Source organism: Rissa tridactyla, chromosome 6, assembly GCF_028500815.1.
Source record: "Rissa tridactyla isolate bRisTri1 chromosome 6, bRisTri1.patW.cur.20221130, whole genome shotgun sequence".
Taxonomy (NCBI): domain Eukaryota; kingdom Metazoa; phylum Chordata; class Aves; order Charadriiformes; family Laridae; genus Rissa; species Rissa tridactyla.
This window is the reverse complement of record NC_071471.1, coordinates 70,595,260-70,618,494: the sequence shown is the minus strand read 5'-3', so window position 1 is coordinate 70,618,494 and position 23,235 is coordinate 70,595,260. Positions and strand designations below refer to the sequence as shown.

General features: G+C 42.1%; 2 protein-coding genes across 3 annotated transcripts in view; one reads left to right on the top strand and one right to left on the bottom strand.

Moving 5' to 3' along the window:
- DOCK1 (dedicator of cytokinesis 1) overlaps window positions 1-23,235 on the bottom strand; it is a 323,977-nt gene that overhangs the window by 172,898 nt on the left and 127,844 nt on the right. The window lies entirely within an intron of this gene.
- INSYN2A (inhibitory synaptic factor 2A) overlaps window positions 1-23,235 on the top strand; it is a 48,368-nt gene that overhangs the window by 4,414 nt on the left and 20,719 nt on the right. Inside the window, exon 2 of the mRNA XM_054206754.1 lies at window positions 10,663-11,848. Within this exon, the coding sequence (XP_054062729.1) occupies window positions 10,668-11,848 (1,181 nt within the window). The 5' untranslated portion in view covers window positions 10,663-10,667. The remainder of the gene's footprint in view (window positions 1-10,662; window positions 11,849-23,235) is intronic.

Sequence of the window (23,235 nt, the reverse complement as noted above, 5' to 3'; positions counted from 1 at the left end):
AAAAATGCAGTGGACCAAAGAACATGTGGGCACGTGGCTTTTGCACCTGATTTAAGAAGATGATTAAAGAACCGGCGCATGGCCGGGCACACCGACTCCGTCACGGCCATCGAGCTGTGGGGAAACTCTCTGCAAAGCGGTTTTCCATAGCTGCTGCCTGCCGTGGCTGTACGGTCCCTTCTTCAGCATCGGTTTCCTGCACTGAAAATGCTTTCTCCCGTATTGATTTCTGCTTGGACATCCTGCTCCTTCAGATGCAAAGCTGAAGTCTTCTGCCCATCTCCACAGAGACTATTAACTACTACTTTTTTTTTTTTCAGTAGTCTGCACCATTGAAAGACTTTTTTCCTCTGTCTGTATTTACTTTTACTGCCATTTTACCTGGTACAGAAATTCCTTACTACTTGTACTGAAATAATACTGGCAAAATCCCAACCGTAACTCGTGTTTGTGACATCCACGGGGAAGAGAAGCAAGCGGTTGGTGTTATTTTTGCCTGTCCGTGATTGCTTCAGCATGCTTGTAAATAAAGCCCACAGAGTTACAAAATTAAACCATTTTAAAAACAAAAGCAAAGGAAGATGGTTCCATATGGTCTAAGTGAGGAGGAAGCGTCAAAAGCTTACGAAGAAGGATTTACTTGTTTTGTGCTCTTGCTTCCTCCCTTCCCTGCTTGTTTTATACCTGCCCTTCCTCACCTCTTCATTTCCTTTTACCCTCCAGGAAAAAGGCAGACACCTAGTCAGGAATTCAGCCATACGAGAGACAGCCCCCTGAAACAAATCGTACTCACAGCACTTAAAGCTGTAAAACCTTTGCTGTACTGCCAGAAACGTCCACCACGATTTCCAATTAGTTAAAAATTGTCATTTTGTATTTAGAGCCAGCTTTGACCAGAATTACGAGACCCGTCCAACTGCAGTACATCCATCCCAGTGACCTAAGCCACAGGACCAAGAATAGTAAGACTCGTTAAATTTCAGTGAGACGCACAAAGCGAAACACGGGTACGACAGCCCGGCCCAGTGACCCCAGCATGGATGGATACATCCAAACTGTCTTTAAATGGGGTAGTTTGGGTAGCGGTAGTGTCCCAGCTTAACCCCAGCAAACCTGCTTTGTGCTTGCCGGGAAATCAGAGAGTTGTGATGCCGATGCTTGGACCAAGTTGGTGAGGTCAAAGCTGATGCAAGTCACACAGCCCAAGCAAGCCCCAAATATTTGAGTCGCGGTTAAGTGACTTTTAGGAATTGAAACAGTCAAGATGCTCACTACAAAACCATTTACGCAGGTGCGGAAATGCAGGACTGTATTTTAAAGTCAGCAGCATGAAAAGTGGTTTGGGTCTGATTAGCTCTCCTTGGGAGAAGGAAGAAGAGACAATTCAGTGAAATCAGTCATGTTTGGGTGCTTATATATAAATTAAAAAAAAATAATACAGCAAGCCCAATCTCTCCTTCAAATCATTAGTAATTGGTTGTCTGTGCCCATTTTGTTATTATATTCATCATTCTCTTCTGCAAACACAATCAGAAATGAACAAGGGAGGTATCCAACAAGTAAAGAAATTTAACTTGTGGATCAGTTTAATACATTTTTGTGTATCAAGGCCATCAGCAAATAAAACACAGCAGTATCTCTAAGGAGCTGACAAAGAGACAGATAAAACAACCCAATGCCAAAGAGAGTAATTCAGCAGAAATTAGGCTCGAACTGCCTGGTAACACCGATAACACAGCTCCATTCCGTAGACTGAGCCTAAGTTGCTGAATTCAAGATGAATCTTTGTATTTTAGGTAGTCCTAGCTGAGCCAGTTGGCGAGAATAATGTGTTAGCTTCTTGCATTCACACTTCGTGAGAGTACAAAAATACACAAAGCCACAATAAACATGACGCAAATTATCTGCCTAGTAGACAGTTCTGGTGCCTGGAGCATTATCAGGCAATTCCCATTAATAATAGGGGAGTTCTCAGCGGCTCAGAGAAGCAGAGTATGTAACCTGAATGGACAAAAGGGGCATATGGATGTCCTTAAGAGGACCTCTCATTACTCCTTTAATACACTTCCTAATCATCCATATCACAAACAACCCATCCTAAAACACCATCACCAGAATGTTCATTTCGAGATCTTACTCCACGTCGTCTCCCCGCTCCACAAAACCCTGGAAGCAGATTATTCTTCATCTCCACACCACCTTTGCGCGCTCTCTTTGTCTCCCTCTTCATCTCCACACAGACATCAAACCAAACCATTTTCCCTGGTCACCTGGAACGAGCCGTTTGCGCCAGCGCTACCCATCAACTCCCGCCCTTCTCCCGGAGCCCTCGCCTTTGATGAGAACGTGAGACTTTGGGAGTTGAGATTTGGGAAATTCGCACCGATGTTCAAACTTACGACAACTTCCCCTCACAGCAGAGTTTGGCTCTTCCTTGATGTTATTTATTTCAAAAGCACTTTAAGAAGCAGCTTTTGTGAAAGAAGCGTTACTGCGTGAGGGACTATTATTCAGTTGCAGCACAGCGAGGGGAGCACAGCGTTTTGCTCCACTAACATCACTCTTTTCAGGTAACTAATGCTCATTTTTGTACGAGCCTTTGCTCTTGCAGAAGTCAGACTGGTCCGTGCACTTCTCTCTCCTTTCACCAACACCAGCACGCTCAGGTCTAACTGCGCGTCGATCACGTACAATTACAGCAGGGCCAGAACCAGAACCTGCTTGAAACCAGAAACTGTTCACAAAGGTGCTCCTCGAGAAGGGGAAAATGGCACAGCCGTTATTTCTTGGTGACTGCTGACCGCGCTGGGGCGCAAATACAAATCTCCTAGAGTGATACTGTTCACCAATTAATATCCTGCTAACGATGTCAGGTTTTAGACCAGCATTACCCAGCTCTGCTGTTCAGCACCGCTCCGCACCCTCCCAAGGCTTGTCTGCACGTAACCCTAATCCGAGCAGAAAGAGCTGACAATGTTCTGGTACCTTACAACCACTGACCTCAGGAAAGTCATTCCTGTCTGTCACCTCCCGTTTGCAGCCAGCTCTAGCCCAGGCTCCCCCACACATTTTCCATACGGTGAGATGATCCGCGTTCCCCGGGGAAGGGACTGAGCTGCACACCTTGCGCTGCGCCCAGCCTGAGCACCGCAGCGCCTTCCCCTCACCCGCACCCCGAAACTCAGGATGCAAGACCGATGCGCGGCAGTGGAACACACTTTCCGCTTTTTTCCTCTTTTTCCTCCTCGACACTTGAAAAGCTACAATGACAAAGTAAAGAAGCTGCAGGTGATGGAGATACTTGCAGTCTGGACACGTTCTCCATCCCTAGCACCCGGAGCACTCTCTCTTTCGAGGTCTGACAGTTTTGCAAACCCGTTGGCCAAAGCTAAAGAACAGAACTGATTTTTTTCTTTTCCTGTCATTTGGTGGTTGATTCTTTTTTCCTGAGCACCCACAAAAACTATTGACGTTTACCAAGAACAATTAAAAGTTAGTATTCAACAGTAACGCAGATAAGGAACTGTCTTTAAGCTCTTGTTTTTAACAGCTTGCTATTTAAATTATTTAAGAGAAAGTCCCATAAAAATGAAAAAGCCTTCCGAGTGAAAGTACGCTGGCTTTTGGACTCCTGGAGGACAGTACGGTATAAGGAAAACTATTTGTGATTCTCCTAGCAACACATCCTCAGCAGCAGCCTTACACTGCGAGCACCAGCTGTACCACTGACAAAGAGTTGCACAGATTTACATGGCAAAATAATGCTAATAAACCTTTACTCAGATTTTCATAGTAGCAGTAGCTGCGGAGCACAATGAGAAAAACAGGCATAATTCTTTTAATAGGAATGTTATTTTTTCCAGTACACTAAATCCTAGCAAATGTTTGACGTTATAACACCACTGTGAATTGACAGGGAACATCTTTTGACATTGCATTTGTTCCAATATGAATTTAATAGTTATTAACTCGGACCACAAGGGTCTGTATTATTTTTAATGCAAATTGCCTATTAGTGTTACTGTTAGCTGCAGAAACATATTATAAGAAAAGTAACCCTTATTTGTACAGAATTTTATTGCATTGAATGGATTCCTTTTAATTTTATGCATGTAACAATACAGGAAGCGACAAAATCTAAGTATTATTAAAGTTTGTGTTCAGAACACATCATAGACATGTTAAAATTATAGAAGATAGCATATACCAGCTGTGCATTCAGGGAAATTGTTTTGTTTTGCAAGGAAAATTTTAAAATTAAGTATTTTCTCCTACAGTAGATTGCTGTTTTATCTAAAATCTACAGGCTTATTAAATCATATATTTTATTTGTTGCCACTTAGTTCTAAAGCTGAAGCTCACAAAAGCATTTAAAGGCATTTATTGTTTATCTCAGCCATTAGCTAGGATATGGTTTTTGTGCATCATTCGTACAGAGTCTACCAAAGGATGGGCGAAAACAAAAAAAAAAAAAAAAGACAAATGCCATATGATCATGTTTATACCAAAGGAAGACTTTTCAAGGCAATTACGAATCTCTCATATGTCATCACTGAAACTAGATGATCGACAGAGCCATTTTTTGAAATTGTACCATCACAACTCTACCAAACGTTTGTAGTTTTCAGTGCAATGCATTATTTCCAAACAATGCATCCCAAAGCTGGTGTTTGCAGCAGAATGTAACTACAAAACCAAAGGCTCAGTCTGGATTAATAGACTTTGTTTCAGTCTGTGGAACCTATTAATTTTTGCCAGTGAAAATACGAACCTCCCCTTCACAAGCTGTAATTTCGGTCGGGAGCAGGCAGGGCAGGGTGTACAGGAGCTTGCTTGTCTGCCAGGCACAGCAATAACCCAGGTGAGAAACCTCCACGCGCCTCCAGACCACGGGCTGAGAAGCACCGATTTAGGCAAACGGTAGTAACGCTCTGTAACCCACTGAAGTGGCCCAAACTTCTCAAAACAGGAAGATTTTAAGGCTGGGGCGAGTCACCCTCTGCTTGATAAAATAGAGAATACATAAATGCAGCAATAAGAATGAATTCAGTATTGAGCAATAAATAAGGAGGTTGAAAAGAGAGAAAATTCAAGTTCAATGCCTAAGGGTTTCAAAACCGAATTAAAAAAGAAAAAATACTAGTTTGACATTTACCAGCACTGCTAACTGTTATTCTACATGAACAATTCTGATAAAAGGAAGCCGGACTGGTCTGCCACATCCATTTTGTACGTCAGTAGATCTATTGGGAGGGGGGTGTCCTAATAATAGTCATCAGTACTTTTTACGCCATAAAAACTGAGCATACCTGCAGCCTTGCATTTATCCAGAAGTCATATTTTACCCTCATACTTGTGTATTAAAACTCTATGAAAAATTTTTACCACAGGAAAAGTTTCTGCGAACAACTAATAATTAGTAACTAGCTAAGTTAATTCATATTTTCCAGCATTTTTATCAGTACAGTTTTGTTTACTGGACATTGCTTACTTATATTTAGGTTACTACTATAGGATTTTTAAGTTTGTATCATAGCAACGTGGTCGGTTAATCTAACAATTGGATTCCTTTTAAGAGATGGAAAATAGTCCTACATGAATTTAAAGAGAAGTCAAAATGTCTCAAAAGGGGAAGAAATAATACTGTATTAGAAGGAGTCTATAACTCAAAATTAAGAAACCAATTTAGATCACATGCAGAACACCCTCAGGCTGCTAGCACCGGTTTACACGATGGTATATTTGGAATTAGCACAGAATAGGCTTCCATCTTGTATTTGTTTATAGGAATTAAACCCAAGTTTCTTTCAAATGTCTATTTTTAGCGGTAGAAACATATTATAGTCTATGCATACACTTACAAGATGACTTATAGACATCAAATAGGTTTTGAAAAACAAGTATTATTACATTTTGTGATAATACTTGGACATCTAAAAATGGCATAGGAGGCAGGGGGGATTTCTCATGAGAATGTAGAGCTGCCGTATATTCAGGAGCCTGAAAATGTGGCACATCACTAATGAGCCTTCCTTTACATGGTAAAGCCCAATTATTTGCAATCCCTTGCATCATTTTTCCTTTAAGCTATTACATACATGCACAAAAAATCTGTGCGCTCTTACATGTGCACAGAAGCTTGCAGCTGCATCCCTAAAGCCTTCATTTGCTCTGAAAATACAGAGGCTGAAATCTATGCTTCTCTTCTGCATTTGGAACTTGGAAAAGTTTAACTCCACTCTGCTTATTAACACATTTAGCCTTTCAGTATACTTCTGTATCATAAAACTGACAGAAATCAAGTTTAAATTTCAAGGTAAGCCACAAATCTCCTTTTCCTTCATTAACGAATCCGTCTGGAAATTCAACGCTGTAATGCGCCTTACAGTGCAGTGAGTTTGCGGAGTTTGGGATTAAAAGTGGAGGTCCCGCAAAGATTGACAAGCCACAAGTTTATAAACAAATCAAGTCTAAAAACTGAAAAATAAGCTCTGCGATTACTTAAATATTTGGCTTAGCAAATCATCTCGTGCAATCGGGGTTTGTTTAGAATAACCAGACAAAAAGTTTAAATCTATTATCTGTATTTAACTGAGCTCTGCCTGCTGACGCAGGCTTGGCCAGGACTGTTGGGAACCCACCGCTCCTCGTAACCGAGGCGTGAATCCCAGAAAATCGGTCTCCTTAGAAATGCCCACTGAATTGCTGAACTGAGGGGAAGAAACCTGGGCAGCATCAATAAATGGAGAACTGAAAGGGAGGGATTTATTTAATTGAATAAAACATGCTATGGAGAGCCTGACATAATGAAGAAAGTGGTTTCCATAACTTACCCTGAAGATTTTATATGAACTTAAGGCTTCTCTGTGCATCGCTTTTTTATTATTATTATTATTATTATTTAATAGTTTAATTCCATATTCAAACATAAAGGAACGCTGCTTAAGGGTAATCAGCCACAAGTTTATAAACAAATCAAGTCTAAAAACTGAAAAATAAGCTCTGTGATTACTTAAATATTTGGCTTAGCAAATCATCTCGTGCAATCAGGGTTTGTTTAGAATAACCAGACAAAAAGTTTAAATCTATTATCTGTATTTAACCGGCATCAGCAACTAAAATTCAAATTCAAAGCCTTTATTAGCCCCCTGACAGAGTAAGCCATAAACTCGGCAGTACTCATGCAAACCGAGAATCTCCATCTCAGTAGTTTCCTGAAGTATCCCAGAATCCTGCAGCTTCTACGGGATTTCACAGCCGCACATTTGCTGTGTGCCAGCCTTGCCTTGTGTTCCAGAAAAAGCTCCTGAGCTGAGCAACGGGCAGCAGAATTACAGATAGACAGCGCAGGGAAAGGAAACACGTCACGAGATTCCCTTTTCCAGTCTCCCGGTGCGGGCCCAGGCTGTGCCTGTGGCGTGTTCCCATTTCCCAGGAAACCAGTACGGATGTTGGGACCAGCAAGATGCAGGTTGAACGATTAAGCAAGACCTCCCAGGAGACGACGTTGTAAATGCTAGCGCCTAAGTAAGCCAAAAGTGGAGTCAACACCTTGGCCCAAACAAAAATAAAGCAAATCAAAAAAGTATTATATAAACGCTTCCGCGTTAAATATTTAACTCGCAATCAACTGTTTGCTCAACCGTTCTTTTATCAAATGTGTTTATATAGTTCTCCTTGGAGACACTGAGATCCAAGCAAGGCTTAAAAAAAAAATATCTAGTTCTTTTGGTTGTTGTCATTCTTAATCACAGGTACCTCTAAAATTATTAGTCCAAGCTACTAGTGGGAATAGAAAACTCTAAATTAGCTAAATCAATCAGGCCTGGGCAATTGGGAAAGGGAGACAAGCAATTTTTGAAGAATCAATTTATCGGCTATTAAAGACACACTTAAAATTAACTGCATCACAGAATATAGTACCCCATTTATCTATTTGTATTCTGTAGAATATCGACAGCCTCCTGGTTTCATCTGGGTTATGGACTCCATTAATTCCATCTGTTAAATCATCCCAACCAGACCCAGCGATCCGGCAGCCCCAGAGATTATGGCATTAAAGCAGTATCTCAAATAATCTGAAAATTGAGACAGGTCAGAGGTACGCTAATAAAACATCAAGCCAATACTTTAGAATAAACTGTATATTAGTGGATCCTACTGTCAAATATCCAAGTGCCAGAAAACTCGCGTTTACGACTCTGAGGGATCCTCAGAGATGTTTGTAATAAGTGACTTTCAGATCTAACAACTGATTTTTGTAAGCCTCTTTTATGGGTAAAAATGTGTGCCCTCTTTTCAGACGTAATTACTGAGTATTTCACATCTTTGTAAACGCAGCATTTCATATTTGCTACAATTTCTCAGTAGTGCATGAACTCACATTAGCGGATTTGAAAACTAATGGATATAATGGCTGTTGTTTTTTTCTGTATTTAGTTTTTTGGTAAACTCATTAATTTACCAGACCGTTATGGAAGATTTGCTTCCAGGAGTTCTACATTAATGAAAGCACAGAGTTTTTGATTTTGACAGTAGTTTTTACAACATATTTTAGCTGCGTCTAGAGCTAACGTCTGTCCAGTTGCAGGCCAATGGATCAAGCTTTTTATCTTATACAGCACTTCATTATATACAGACAGAGCTGGATGTACGTCTGTATTTCCTACCATCTCCGTCTTTGGAAGCTATATGCAGAATGCCGCTCAAACAGAGCGCAAAGCAGCCAGCACAGGATACTAATATTCCCCACAAAGCACAACTGACTCCTTATTTAGGGTTTCAACTGGAACACAAAATTCCTGACATTCATATGCCCTTAATTTATTTTTCCACACACACACACACAAATTTGTCCGTATTTGTACACCATGTATTAAAGGCACAGGGATAACTGATCTTACCCTTACAACGTACCACAGATGACTTTATCACCCTACCCCACTTCATTTTTCCCCTTTTTGCTTGCTTCTGCGGACTTCCCGCTACACCACAGAGATTCAGATAGAATCTGTGCTCACTCCCCACTACCCGGACCTGGCAAGTCCGGCAGAAAAATGCAAACTAGACGGACTCCAGAAATACTTGTTACTTGTTTGCAAGTTACTGGGACCAAGGTGTAAAAAGAAGGAAAAAAATAAAAATTAACTAATGACACTGTTGCGTGAGATTTTTTGAAAGCGATTTGATAAGCCAGGAGTCCAACCTTGCAGTATACAGACTGTCTGCCACGCACGTTTGTGTGTCTTAATAACTTCTGGGAGATGTTACTATTACTTTTAAAAACCCATAAACATTCAATTTTCTATTGAAAATAATTTCTCCATTATGTTTTCTTAAATTAAAATAAAAAACAGGCTAGTCATAAGGATTCACTCGCTTGTGCCACTGAGTTGACTTTACAAAACCTACCCTAATGTGGCACTAAACTCTTCGAGAGTTTCACATTTTTTATTTAAGAGACAAAAGAATTTTAATTAAAAATTTATTTCAAATACCACACCTGAAGGTCCCTTTACTCATTTTACATCGCAGTCTGAGTGCCTCTGGGGGTACATCCGTGTTTAAATAGGAGATACACGCAGAATACTTGGATTAAGTGGGAATTTGGTAATTCAGTAAATCTCAGCATTAGGGAGAAATCTGTGCAATAGGAGAGTAAAACCGACAACTTCAAATGAGGTGTAAAAATGAGGTCTTAACTATCCAGTTACCACCGATCCCCTCTGATCTGCGCAGAGATAGAGCTGTTGGGTTTTTGCTGTAAGCACTTGGCATCTTTTCATCCTTGAGGAGATGCTCGTATTTCAATAGCAGATTAAGTCATTTCTGTGAATCATCACAGGTTTTTGTGGGTTTTTTTTTTTTTTTAGTGCTTTAGGATCCTTTTGGGATAAGAAGCTGTATTATGAAGGCATATTACTGCTTCTAGTAAAGGATGGCTTGTTTTGCATTTGAAGCAAAACCTTAATTGACGCACTGCTGACTTCCACAAACTTCAATAGTTCATGAATTTCATGCGTTAATCTATATCCATCTATATAAATCCATCTATAAATCTATGTAGATTTAGCTACGAGGTACATTTTTTTAAAAGTCCAAATAATGACACCTCTAATGACCAGTTAATTTCTTGCAAAGCCGCAGAGTACGTGACCCAGAAGAAACAAGTTTTGTGAGCAAGCGTACTCTGAAAAATAATGTGAGTTTGACACTTCTTGCTACTAAACATTTAAAGGTGCACTAAGGGCTGATCAGTGCTATAGACTTCTCTTTATTTGTACAAACACGCTTTGCTTTTCATCTTCCCCGTACTTTTTATTAACGACCAAGTAAATTCAGAGGACGTGCTTCCTGGGCGCCCGTGCTGCCCTGCGTGGCCCCCGTCCTCTGAAAGGGGCTGGAAAAAACTCCCGGTGCCACGAAAACCACCTCTCTGAGGAGCAAGCGTTCACAAATCGAGATGAAAGGCAGGAGTTTCTAGCAAAACACCACAGTCTAACGTGAAGGACTAGGACTTAATTAAGAGAATCGAGCAAAAAGTTTGTGAGCGGCAGCCTTTTCACTCATAGCAGAGGAAGTTTGCCCAAATACTGCAAATCTGGGGGGGAAAGTTGCATTTCTGTTGTAACACGAGTTTTTTTGAACTGTTTTTGCGTGCAGGCATCATGGTGAGTAAGGAGCCCAGCAAATGCTTACTCACCACCTCGGAAAGCGAAGTTGAGCCAGCGGCTTCTCTCGCTTTGGAGATGAAATACGCCCTGGATCCCAACCGGCAGATTAAGAAACGGAACAAAGCCCTCCAGGTGAGATTTAAAGATATCTGCGAGGCCCAGAACGAGCAGAGGGACAAACAGCTCTCCACCACGCAGGATCCCGACAAGAGAGACGCCAAGCCCATCTCCTACAAGACGGCATATCGCAAGTACATGACCGTGCCCGCCCGCAGGTCGATACCCAACGTCACCAAGAGCACAGGAGTTCAGACTTCACCCGATCTTAAAAAGTGTTACCAGACCTTTCCTCTGGACCGGAAAAAAGGGAATATTCTTAAAAGCACCTCGACCGTCGACACCTTCAAGAGTGAGAACAACGGGTTTCTAATAGACGTGAAGGACAAAGAGGGCAGAAGCTCAGGGGAGGCCGTTCAGTGGAGCAAAAAGGCCGGCAGCCTGCAGACAGCCGAGTTCATTTCCCACATCCACGAGCGCGGCAACGCGGGGTCTGGGGACGACGGGGCCGAGGCCTGGACGAGCAGCGATTTGCACAGTTCTCCCAAAGAGACACCTCTTCCTCCTCTCCCAAACTCGGCCGACCCGGCTTCGGAGGAGCCCGCCGTTGCCCGGCCGCCTGGCCGAGGGAGACAGGCCTCGGGGCGGCCGGGGAGCGAGGAGGCCGCCCAGCCCCTCCACGGGAGGGTCTTCAAGACTGAAGTGGCCACCGTTTATTTACCAGCCTCGCAGTCCGACCTGTCAAACCTCGCGGCCGAGACCGACTGGTCGCCGTGCCCGACGGGCGAGGAGGACAAAAAGAGGACGGTGCACCTGAACGGTGTTCAGCCCCCGGCGGGAGATGCTCGAGCCTGCTCGTCCCGGACGCAGTGCCAAGCCACTGAATGTAACGAACAGACCCTTCAGATAAAGGTTTCGCCCATGGAGGAGAACCAGCCTTGCCAGACGGCCGTCGCGGTGAGCGAGGAATGCCAACAAATCGTGCCTCACACGGAAGTTGTGGACTTGAAAGCCCAGCTTCAGATGATGGAAAGTTTGATCAGCTCTAGTCAGGAAACCATAAAAGTGTTGTTGGGTGTTATACAGGAGCTAGAGAAAGGAGAAGCTCACAGAGAAGGGTGAGTAGAAGCTTTTTAAACGAGTATAAGCTGTTTTGAATGTCTTTTCTAACAAGTCTTGCCCCTGTTCCACCACAGCACACCGAGACGTTCCACCTGGCCATGCTCACACAGACTCAGTGTTGCTGCTTTAGAGGCGAGTCCTAGGGAGACCTGCCAGCAGCAGTCACAGATTTGGCATCTGCTTGTCACAGAGTCACAGAATGGTCTGGGTTGGAAGGGACCTTGAAGACCATCCCGTTCCACCCCCCTGCCCTGGGCAGGGACACCTCCCACCAGCCCAGGTTGCTCCAAGCCCCGGCCAACCTGGCCTTGAACCCCTCCAGGGATGGGGCAGCCACAGCTGCTCTGGGCAACCTGGGCCAGGGGCTCACCACCCTCACAGTGAAATATTTCTTCCTGAGATCTAACCTAAATCTCCCTTCTTCCAGTTTGAGGTCATTACCCCTCCATCCTATCACTACGTCCCTTTGTAAAAAGTCCCTAGGATGTAATTAAGTAATTATTTAATGAAGGACCTATAATATCTTGTCTTGTACCACTTCTAAGAAGCACGGAACGAGCCACTCTCCAAACAGGATTAGTGAGGATGCTTTCACATCAGCAGCTTCTATTAACCATAATACTTCACACAGCATGAAAAGCAGCAGAAAACCTTAATTCTGTAAGAGATTTACCTTTTTAAGATTAAGGGATATTATTACAAGTCTTAATATAATTCCATTAATGGCATATGAATCTTGTCTGGTTTACTTTCACCTTCTGAATTTTTAATAATATTTCTTTCAGAAGGAAATTAAAACTTCGAATATCAAAGTCTTTACAGCATTCACACTACTTTACACATGACAAACTCAAGCATAAAGAAAACAAATTTTGTTAACTTATGTTACTTTAACCAACCTATAAGGCATTACAAATACTAGTTACTGGAACACAGTACAACCTTTAGTCGTTATCTACACAGTTCAACCCTCTCTTACATTACCTTTAACAAGCATTTTTCAGAGTTACTTGCCTTAGTTCACTAATCTTTATTCAATGACTGCACCTCAAAATGTCTCTGCACTGTTTGTGTGTGTTTAAATGCTTCTGTAATTAAATCATCGTTTGTCAGAAGAAATCTGGATTTTAAAACGAGAATCCAGTAGCTCTTGCTACTTGAAGCAGCACATCTTTAAGGTACATCTTAAGATTTCTAATTCAACTCTTTCTCTAGGAATGGAGAAAACATCTTGTTAATCCTAAAAATTCAAAGTGTTTTTCGTTAAAAAAAAAAAAAATCGTCTTAGCTGTTGGACAATGTTGTCAACACAGCCTTAGCATTTTTAGTTTATTTTACAGCTGGTTACAGTATTTTTAGAATACCTTGTCAAATCCTGGATCTTCAGACTGAAAAGCTTCTTGATCTAGCTGAAAGCAGCTCAGGCTTACTGATTTATATTTGGTTTTTTTAATTATTATTCAGAAAAGTATTCCTCTGACTTTCTTAAATTACAGAAACTGCAAGAGAATTGGGAAAAAGTGGTATGCTGCTTGTCAAATCACAAAACATAGAAAAATATTTCATCATAACTCATCATCTGATCATCGAGAACCCCGTGTGTATGAACACACACATCTGCCCACAGCCATCTGCTATAAATACCCGTGCTCCCTCCATACACTTACAGATCAATTTTTAATCTTTTCCCAAAAATAGTAGAGCAACAGGTGCAGCAAATAATTATTTTTTTTTAATTGCCCTCTTGTAAGCAGCCCCATTTAATTAGCCAACACGAGGAGTGTATCCCCGCCCTCGGCACGAGAGCGCTCTTGCCCAAGCTATCGATGATTGCTCCTATCTTCAAATAATCCTCCTGAAGCTGTCAACCTGACACAGCTGTAGCCTGTATTAGGCCTAAAATAGTGAACTATCCATAAACCCCAGTTCTTCACAATATCTCTACTGCCTCTTATACACACAGCCACGCGTATCGGGGTCTGCACGACTACATTACGTTGGACCAAAAAGAGCCTATTTCTTAGCGCTCCTTTACTTTCCCCCCATAGGTTCCCCAGCAATGGTGAAATCAGCCCCTAAAGACACATCACACATTTTGAAATCTTTTCAAACGTGTTTTGGTACGTGGAAGGGACAATTAAAATGTTTTAATGATTCTTTGACGTTAACTGTAATCAGCGGCAGTTACACCAGCAGTCGAGGTTAATTCGAAAAGTTGGAAGCAAAGTACCTAGAAATCGAAGTGAGATTTCAGATAGGGGCGTTGTTTAAACACAATGACAGGCAAACGTGCTGCCTTAAAACTTAACAAGAGCAGAAAACAGTTTCTACTGGGAGCCACTTTCAGCTGCGCTTCCCTATGCTCCAGGCGCATCCCGAACATGTCCCCTCCTGGCCAGACACCAAGGATGTAGAGGTGGGGAAGGAGGAAGGAAGGGAGACGCGTACTTGCATATTTTCTCCTGGTTTAGGAGATCTTCTATTGCAGATCCCTCTCATTTTCTAGCTCCTGGCTGACTTTAAAGGAGATGGCACAAGGGAGCTCCGCATTATGCCTGGGACATTTCTGTTCTCCACTGATCCCGCTCCAGAGCTGAAAGAACACTCTGTTCTTGTGCAAAGCACCAACCGTTATTAACACGAAGCCTGTCTTTATCCCTATTTCCCTCAAATTAGACAACTATTTCAATAATAGGTTGCCCCGTCCTTTTATTAGAATAATTCTTTCCAATTATTGCCTTCATTTCTACAACATTTTTGCCACAGAGACCCACCACTGTGTACACTATTACACATCAATTTTAGCATATTGATCTTTTTTCCTTTTATAACCAGGCGTTAGGTCAGTTTATAACAAGAAATTAAAAGCAGCGCTACCGCTATGTCTCTGCTTACTGCAGCATATACGAGTCTTACATCTGCTAAAACAGAAAACGGTGCTCTGTTTATGGCACTCTCCTGGTTTTCTTATGTATATTAAATTCTTTATAGTAACACGCATCAAGAAACAAATATAAATAACACACTGCTGGTTAAAAAAAAAAAAAAAAAAAAACCAAAACAAAACCAAACACAAAACCCACCACCAAACCAAAACAAAAAAAATGACCAAAGCCACAGCTAAATCTCTTAATCAGATTTTCCTCCCTTCAAGAACATCGGTGTTCCTTAAGTGCTGTTGTAGTGCCATGGGACTAGTGCTCAGTGGATTCATTTTCACTAATATGCTGTAGGTCTTGAACTGCTATTACTGCAATTCATCACTAAATGAGTCTATGCCAGCAAAATTGTATCAGCATCTCTGAAGACAGCAGTATCATCCTTTGGGCGAGTTGCAGCTATGTATACTTTTCAAAATGTCAGGCGTACGTTATCGGCAATTAGCAACAGCACACCGCACTCGGCTCTGCTGAAAGGAAAGGGAAAAGCCACGGGAGGAGGAAGACGAGCCAAGGTGCGGCACAGCCTCCCTCTTCCTCTGACCTGGGATCGGGCATCATTTATTGGGCACAGAATGCAAAATTCAGGCCATCAGGAAACACAGCTCTTACCGTCAGGGGTAGGAAACATTACCACTAGCTAGTGACCCCCCCCCACCCCGAGATCAAAGGAAATTATTAAAACTCTGTATTTCATATATGCATTATTATTTACTAAATATTTGGCAAAATGGTAATTGTATCTTACTATGTGGAGGCTTCTACGTGCAAAATTACCTCACAGCAAAAGGCGTTCAATGACATTTGGGTTAAGTCAGGCATGAGTACAAGTAACAGAGCTGCGGCTTCAATTCAGACTTCCAGCTCAGAGTTGGAAAATTGTTGACTATTACATGATGTAAGGTGCAACTTTATAACACGGAACAAGTTTTATGCTCCGAACGATGTTTGCTTTATCTTCTAGTAAACTGTTAGCAATCTATATCAACTGTAGAGACATTTGTCTGTCTCCAGCTACAGTGCATTCAATTAAGCAAGGCAAATTCTGCTGTTTCCCTGCGTGGAGCTTCACTAAGGACAGCAGGACTGAAAGCAAAATACAAGCCACTAATTCCAAAACCTGGCTAACTACAGTACCGCCTATGAAATATGTAACAGAAGGCGAAGAGATAATCAAAAACATTTTGTAGCTGGAGAACACCGATGACCTGCCCTTTAAATCCTTCCCGTGAAAAGTAACAGTAATCTAGGCCCTTCTCATTATACACCAAATCAGCAATTTTAGTAAACAAAGTACTCAATTTGCTATACAAAAAATAAGTCACGGTGTTTTGACTCCGACAGGCCAAATGCTACACATTAGACAAGAGTTAAATGAACCTATTTCAGAGATAATTTATATTCATTTATTAGTCGACAGTGGTTCCGGAATTTAAAGAGCTCTCAACAAACATTCATGAAACAAAGAGTCCCGGGCTCCGTCGAAGAGGCTTTGAAAGAACATGTTCTCATGGATGGAATTTAAATGTCATTTCACGTTTTCCAATGAATAAGGGATATTTGTGTCTCGCATTATCATTTCTAAGCAGAAAATAAACCAATACTGTGTGTGTCTGGATGGATGTTTGGATCAAAGAGGAGAGGAGAGGAGAGCGTCGCCCGGTGCAGAGAAAGCGTCCTCACCCAAATACTTCTGTCTCAAAAATGCTGCAAGCAATCATCCCCAAGGTCACAAGAGCTGAGCGTAAACTTATCATCCTGACTCAGGAATGATGGCAAATGAAAGTCACAGAGCCAAAGCAATTATTGCCCAGATTGTTTGCTTTTCTCCTTTTCAGAAGCTACTTCAAGCCCAGTCCAGCTCTTCAGCTCAGACGAAAGAGACAGAGCAAATAAAGGCAGTAACAACCTCTGCTGTCTAACTCAATCCATCTACGCGCACGAGCCAATACTCTTAAAAACTGGGGAGTTCCTTATTTCACGTAAGGAGAAAAGAAAGCTTAAAGAGCTTACAAGAATACATACAGCCTCTGAAAGCACAGCCTTTGGAAGTAAGGGGCTAGCTGCAGGAGTGGTATGACATGGTTTCATTTGGGATGTCCCCCCCCCGGCTTTGGTTTTGTTTTGTTTTTTCAATTACAGACCTGGCAAGGGCACAGTAAAAGTTAAAGAAAATCGTTTCTAAGAGAAAACCTGGAAATGGAGGGGAGCAATAGATAGATAAGCTTAACGGCAGAAGACAGCTGCGCTACAAATAAATACAGGAAAACCAGAAAATACAGCAAATTCCACCTGTGATGCACAAACTGTATCATACACTGAGTACCATCATGTTTTAAGAGACTGTAACAGCAGTCCCTTGGGACAGGACTACGATGACCAGCTTTATTTTCAACTCTCTGATCTTCACATACATCTGTTTTGCCTGTTTCTTTGGAGAAGTCACATTCATTCTGACTGTGACTCTACCCGAGCCCACCTCCTAAATGCTCATCTCCTCACCCTCACTGCAGTTGCTGTATTTCACAATATACATCGTTTACAGATCATTCCCGAACACACATATAGCAAAACTCCTTGGAGATGGTAACAATTCACCTTTCTAAGGCAGAGAGAGGAAATCTCTTTCGATGTGTCTTCCTTAATCAAGGAAAAGAAATAATTTTTGCACAAATCAGTGCTTTGTGGCTCTTGTGACCCTTGGGCCAGTGGACGGTTGGGTGGTTTTTTAAAAATCTAATCCATTTTCTCTGCTGTTTCCACAAAGAAACAGTCTTGGAGTGAGGCATTCAACAATAGTAGCCTTTTTTATTTTCTAGTTGCAATAGCAACAGAACGCCCTTCTCTTCCTTTTCTTACGGCCATTTGTATCGCTGCTCCCTCTCCTTCTGTAGGAATACAGTTAATTCTCATTACTAATAGCTGAACTGTCAGGCTTCGTCACTGCCCAAAAGCGTCACGTTATAAACTTTGAGCCACATTCAACCAAAGTGCATTCCGTGATCATTTCTGCTTTTCCATTAGGTCACTAAAGCAGTTTTAAGATGAATTCTTTGCGTGTGGACCTGTGACGGGTCCTCTCCCCTTGCCCTGTGCTCACTTCCCAAGGAGGGTCCGTCCCACAGCCATCCCTCAGATGCTCACCTGCCCTCCCCTGGAAGCAGGATAAGTGTTCAGATGCCATGAACGTGCCTTTACCTGCCCTCACCGTAAACAACTTGGTTTTCCAAGCTATAAAACTTCGGGGCAGCCTTCTCCCTTCTGTATTCCCCCACGCACAAACCCAGCAGACGTGGCAGCTCTCAGCAGCTCCCAGCTCGACATGCCTCCTCACTGCAACAATTTCATTATAAAAAACTGCGTATTTCCTAATGAAGACTATTTCAATACCTACTATCAGCACCCTTGAGCCCTCTTATTAAAATCCTCAGTAACCCCAAATGAAAGCTGATTATAGAAGATTGATCATGAAAAGATCCAGTATCATTCAAAGTAAAAGATCCAGCATCACCCAAGGTTTAACCTCACATTAACCTTTTTCTGAATTAGATCACCAAAAAACAATCTGGAGTTTGATCTGCAAGGGCAGGTCACATGAGTATTTCAGAGCACAGTATTTCATAGGCCTTCAAAACTTGATGAGATTTATATTTTGGATAGGATTTTTCATTAGAGTTGGACAAATTTATTCTGTTGCTCATAATCAAAGCTTCAGATCAAATTGTCGGAGTGGATAAAAAGGACAGACTTTCACAGTTCACAGACATTCCTGGAACATATGTCGTAGGTACTCGGAGTACCTAGATACCGTAACATGTAAGATAAAGAGCACTGTGTTAAATAACCCTACTGTCATAGCCACCTTACAGCTGTTAGAATCATAGAATTGCCCAGGTTGGAAAGGACCTTTCAGATCATCGAGTCCAACCATCAATCTAACTCTGACAAAAACCATCACTAATCTAAACTATATCTCCAAGCACCACGTCTACCCGTGGTGGTGGTGACTCCACCACTTCCCTGGGCAGCCTGTTCCAATGCTTGATAACCCTTTCAGTGTAAAAATTTTTCCTAATATCCATCCTAAACCTCCCCTGGCACAACTCGAGGCCATTTCCTCGTGTCCTATCACCTGTTCCTTGGGAGAAAGCCTTTGTTAGGAATATAGTGGTAGGAGGTTTTGAACAAACAAACGCTGATCAACAGAAATGAAAAGTGAACCGTTAGCAACACGTAGTACGTGGAATAAACATAGAACAAACAAAAAAGAAACATCATCTCTTTAACAAAGTTACTTGATCTTTACTCTGTTGTCTCAAAAAGTCACACTAGGAACATTCTGAGTCTCAGAAAACACACCTTATTTTGCTAATCTACTCCAGCGATTTACCTGCATATACTATACCAGCACAATTCAAAGAAAAAATTAGCATATTCAGAAAAATAATCTGATTTCTGTCTAATAATTTGATTTCTGTCTAGTTGCTATTCAACCAACTTTAAAAACAAGACGAACTATCGTTCACCACCACACCTCCCCATTTCAGCAGGGTTCAGCAGCACTTCAGGCTTGGAAGTGAAATTAAAGTTCAAGACTTTTCCATTAAATCGGCCGCAGTGACACAAAGTTAAAATAAAAGCAAACTTCCGCAATTCAAATCTGGAAACACCAGTGAAGTCTTATAATGAACAATTCAAGAAAAAGTGTAAGCAGACAGTGTTCTTGCTAAATATATCCATATGAATTACCACAGATCATAAGGGAAGCTTTTCCAACTGTCACCGAGCTGTCCAAATTACATACCTGCAAGGAGAGTTTTTCTGCTAAATCAGTCTTTTAAAGAGGATGTTATTTAGGTACTGAATTACCAGTTTTCACTTTACACAATTAGAGTAATCCTTTAATAACTGCATTTTGACTCTCGGTAGTATTAGAATCCGGAGAGACAGAGCAATGAGCCAGGTACCTACCCAGTCATGTAAAAATGAGGCAAAATGAGCTTTATAGCGTCAAATTTCTCACTGCTGTTCGTCACCAAGAGATTAAGCCCCAGATTTCTAATTGACACCTACTTGTGAGCCCTTGGATTTACACAAAGATATACTTCTCTCTTATCCCGACACGGGAAAAATAGATTTTGACTGTGGACAATTATAGGAAAAAAGACTTGTCTGAAGAGGGTCGTTTTGTTTTTAAACTGTTGAGGCTCCCCGCTACCCCGGTTCCAGAATTAAGACATAAATATGCAATGCAGTCTTGAGAAGGCTCCTGTGCAACACATTCGGGGAGCTGAGGGTAAGCAGGGATTGGAGGCGACGAAGAGGTTGAGCTGGATTCAAATATCTGTGGATTGTTTCAGAAACTGGAGGAAAACATCTTTTAAGCGAGGAGCTCCTAGGCACACGTCTGTCCATCCTCTCTGAATGCCACCTCTGTGGCACCGCTGGCTTCTTGCTTTAATTACAGATCCAGGAACCGTTCTCAGCTCAGACCTTGAAAAATCTAAGGTGGTCTGCACTGTTTCGTAGCTTTTAACGGCTTCATTTTGAGCTGTGCAAATACGGGGGAATTTTGAAGACAGAGGAGTAAATAGATAACCAAGTTAAAACACGCAGAGCCGTCCAACGCAGGGGCACGAGCATCTATTCGCTGTCTCCAGTCAGCACTGTTACTCTTCCCTGTCATTGAACCATTTTTTCCATGTTACAAACAAACCCTTAGAAAAGCAGCAGTTCAATAGAATACTTAAGTGAAATTGGGACAAACCTGAGCTTTCTGCATCAGTTTTGCATCTCATGGAGCAGCAGCGTAGGGATCGGCTGCGTCACAGGGCAGCCAAGAAGGAAAACTGCCATTCAAAGGGAGGTTGGACACCTCTCCAAACACATCCAGCTGTGCTCAGCCCTCCCTTACTCATAAGATGATGATGGAGGATGTTTTTCACCATGTCACTTGCTGCTTGAACAAGCCAGACGAGGACAGGCAGCGCTGTATTGGGTATAGTACAGTTGTTTTCTCTCGGTTCCAATATCCTGAGAAGACGTGACAGAAGCTGAGTGTGGTCTAATAATTCATCAGCACGAGAAACTGGGTTGTAGAAATGAGCAGAGGTTTTTTTGACATTAACAAGGCAATTTACACTCGGGAATAGTTCAACCTGGCATGATTTAGGTCATTTCATTGGTAAATGCAAAGAGATTTGTTTACTTCATTGTCATCCATACAAGCTCAGGAAAAAAATCCCAGGGATGAGACTTTCCGAGCATCTGTGTACAAAGCTCAAGCGAGTGCCGAACTGCTGCTCTACAGTCTCCTGTACTGCAGTGAAATCTCAAACTACCATTATTTAAGGAGATCAGAAAATAGGAAGTACTGAGACCTGCAGCGAGTTATTCAAACTGCAACACAAAAAGACTTCGGTGCTTCCAGGGTCCTTCCTGCTGGTTTTTGCTCCCTACAATTCCCCGTCCTTCTTACCACACCATCAGCAATCATAACCCGTGTTCTCAATTTTATGCTACTGCATAATATTTCAAATTTTAAACAAGTTCTTTGGTTTGCATGTAGTATGGCTGATGTAGTTATTATTGTAAGCTGGGGTAGGCTTATATACGTAATACAGAGTATTTGAGCTTGCACTGAAACCTCAATCACTTTGAAATTATGAAAAAATACCAGACTACTTCTTTCTCCTATCTCCCCTCTCTTATAGAAACAATGCCTGTTAGCAGTTCATCTTAATTTAAAAGTCTGAGTCAAGCAAAATCTGAAGTGTTGTGTTTTAATACAGTTATTCGCCTATAAATGCACTATTAGTTCACACCTATGAAATACCCTTTGGTCTGCTCGGTCGAGAGGATTTCGTTTGCATGAAAGCCGCGCAGTTATGAATCCCCGCGCTGTGGCTGAGGAAGGGCTATTAGCCACAGGGCAGGGAGTCGAATCATCCCTCTGTAGTTGAGAAACAATTCAGGCCAGGGTCGGAGCAAGAGGGAGGTGTGAGGGCACGAGCTGCAGGCCGGGATTTTTGCCTGGTGACTCCAGCACCGAACACATGGCCCCAGCTAGTCCCAGAAACCGCACGCAGGAGAAATTAATTTTAAAATTAGGTGGATTTGGGAGTGGAGGAGCAATGGGAACTGGGAAGAGGAACGTAAGAGGTTGTGAAGCCGCAGCAGAAGTAGCGGACCCGATGATGAGCTGCGGGTTCAGAGGTCCCAGGGCACCCGAGTCGTGACGCTGCGAGGTCAGGAACAAATCACAGCAGAAGACTGAGAGCGCAGGGGGTGAAGAGACAGACCTCGTCTCCGCGTAACCCCTGGAGTGTGCTCCCCAGGAACCCGCTGGAAGCATTGGGCCTAGGAATTATACACCAGCGATACAGTTGCTACTCAGCTAGAGCAAACAAATTCCCTGAATTATTATTAATAAAAAGAGTTGAGGTTTTAATTATCCTCTGGATTTTTCTGATGAGACAACAGAGGCGCAGATATTCAAGAGAGATGCTAGACCTTGTACGCACCTAATTCCTATAAGATTTTGTGATTTCACTTGAAATACATTTTAATTCTCTCCATTCTCGGGGTTTTTTAAAAAAAATAAATAAATCACTAGACAGACCTATTAAAATATGTATTTTTTTTTTTAAACCCTTCACTCCCTGACTAACCTGAGTATAATATAAAATGTATTTACGGGGTGAAAGCAGTTGAATTGCTGTCCTGGGAGTCATGCCATACGCCCACAGTGCAAATACCTCAAAAAGAAAATTAGTCATCTGCTTCCAACTGTCAGGATTCAGTAAAAGACAAACTACTGTCTTGTAAACAGTCTGAAAAATTTCACCATTGAGCTTCTGTACATTTCAAAGAATTTCAGAAACCAAATGAATAACATCAGCCCTGTAATAACAACATAGATGGAAAAGAAAAAAGTGGAAAAGATATTCTGATATTATTTTAGAGCATCAGAGGATGCTCTGCTTTCATCCTCTGCCACCAGTTAAAAAAAACCTTTCAAAAAAGAGTTAGTGAATTTGTGGAGTGTTTCTTTTGCTTTTTGTGTGTGTGTGTGTTAAAACATACTTGTACCCAGCAGGACAACGAGGGTCTTCCCCACTATTTTGATGGCAGCCAGAGGCTGCCTGGCCATACTCACTGATCAGTGGCTGATCCTTGCTCCCTCCAGCCGTGCCACCGCGCATCTGCCCAGCCTGTGGGCTGCCTCCCGTGCTCCTGCGACTCACGGCCTGTCCTTTTCCTCAGAGAGAGGAAAACTGTATTCATTAGGGTTTAGTTAATCCTCACATAGTAACTACTTAAAGAAAACCACCCCACTGATGCTGACTGTCAGGGATCCAAGCTAAGAATCACAGAATGGTAGGGGTTGGAAGGGTCACCTCTAGCAGGTTGGACAGGATCATGTCCAGGCAGGTTTTGAGTAT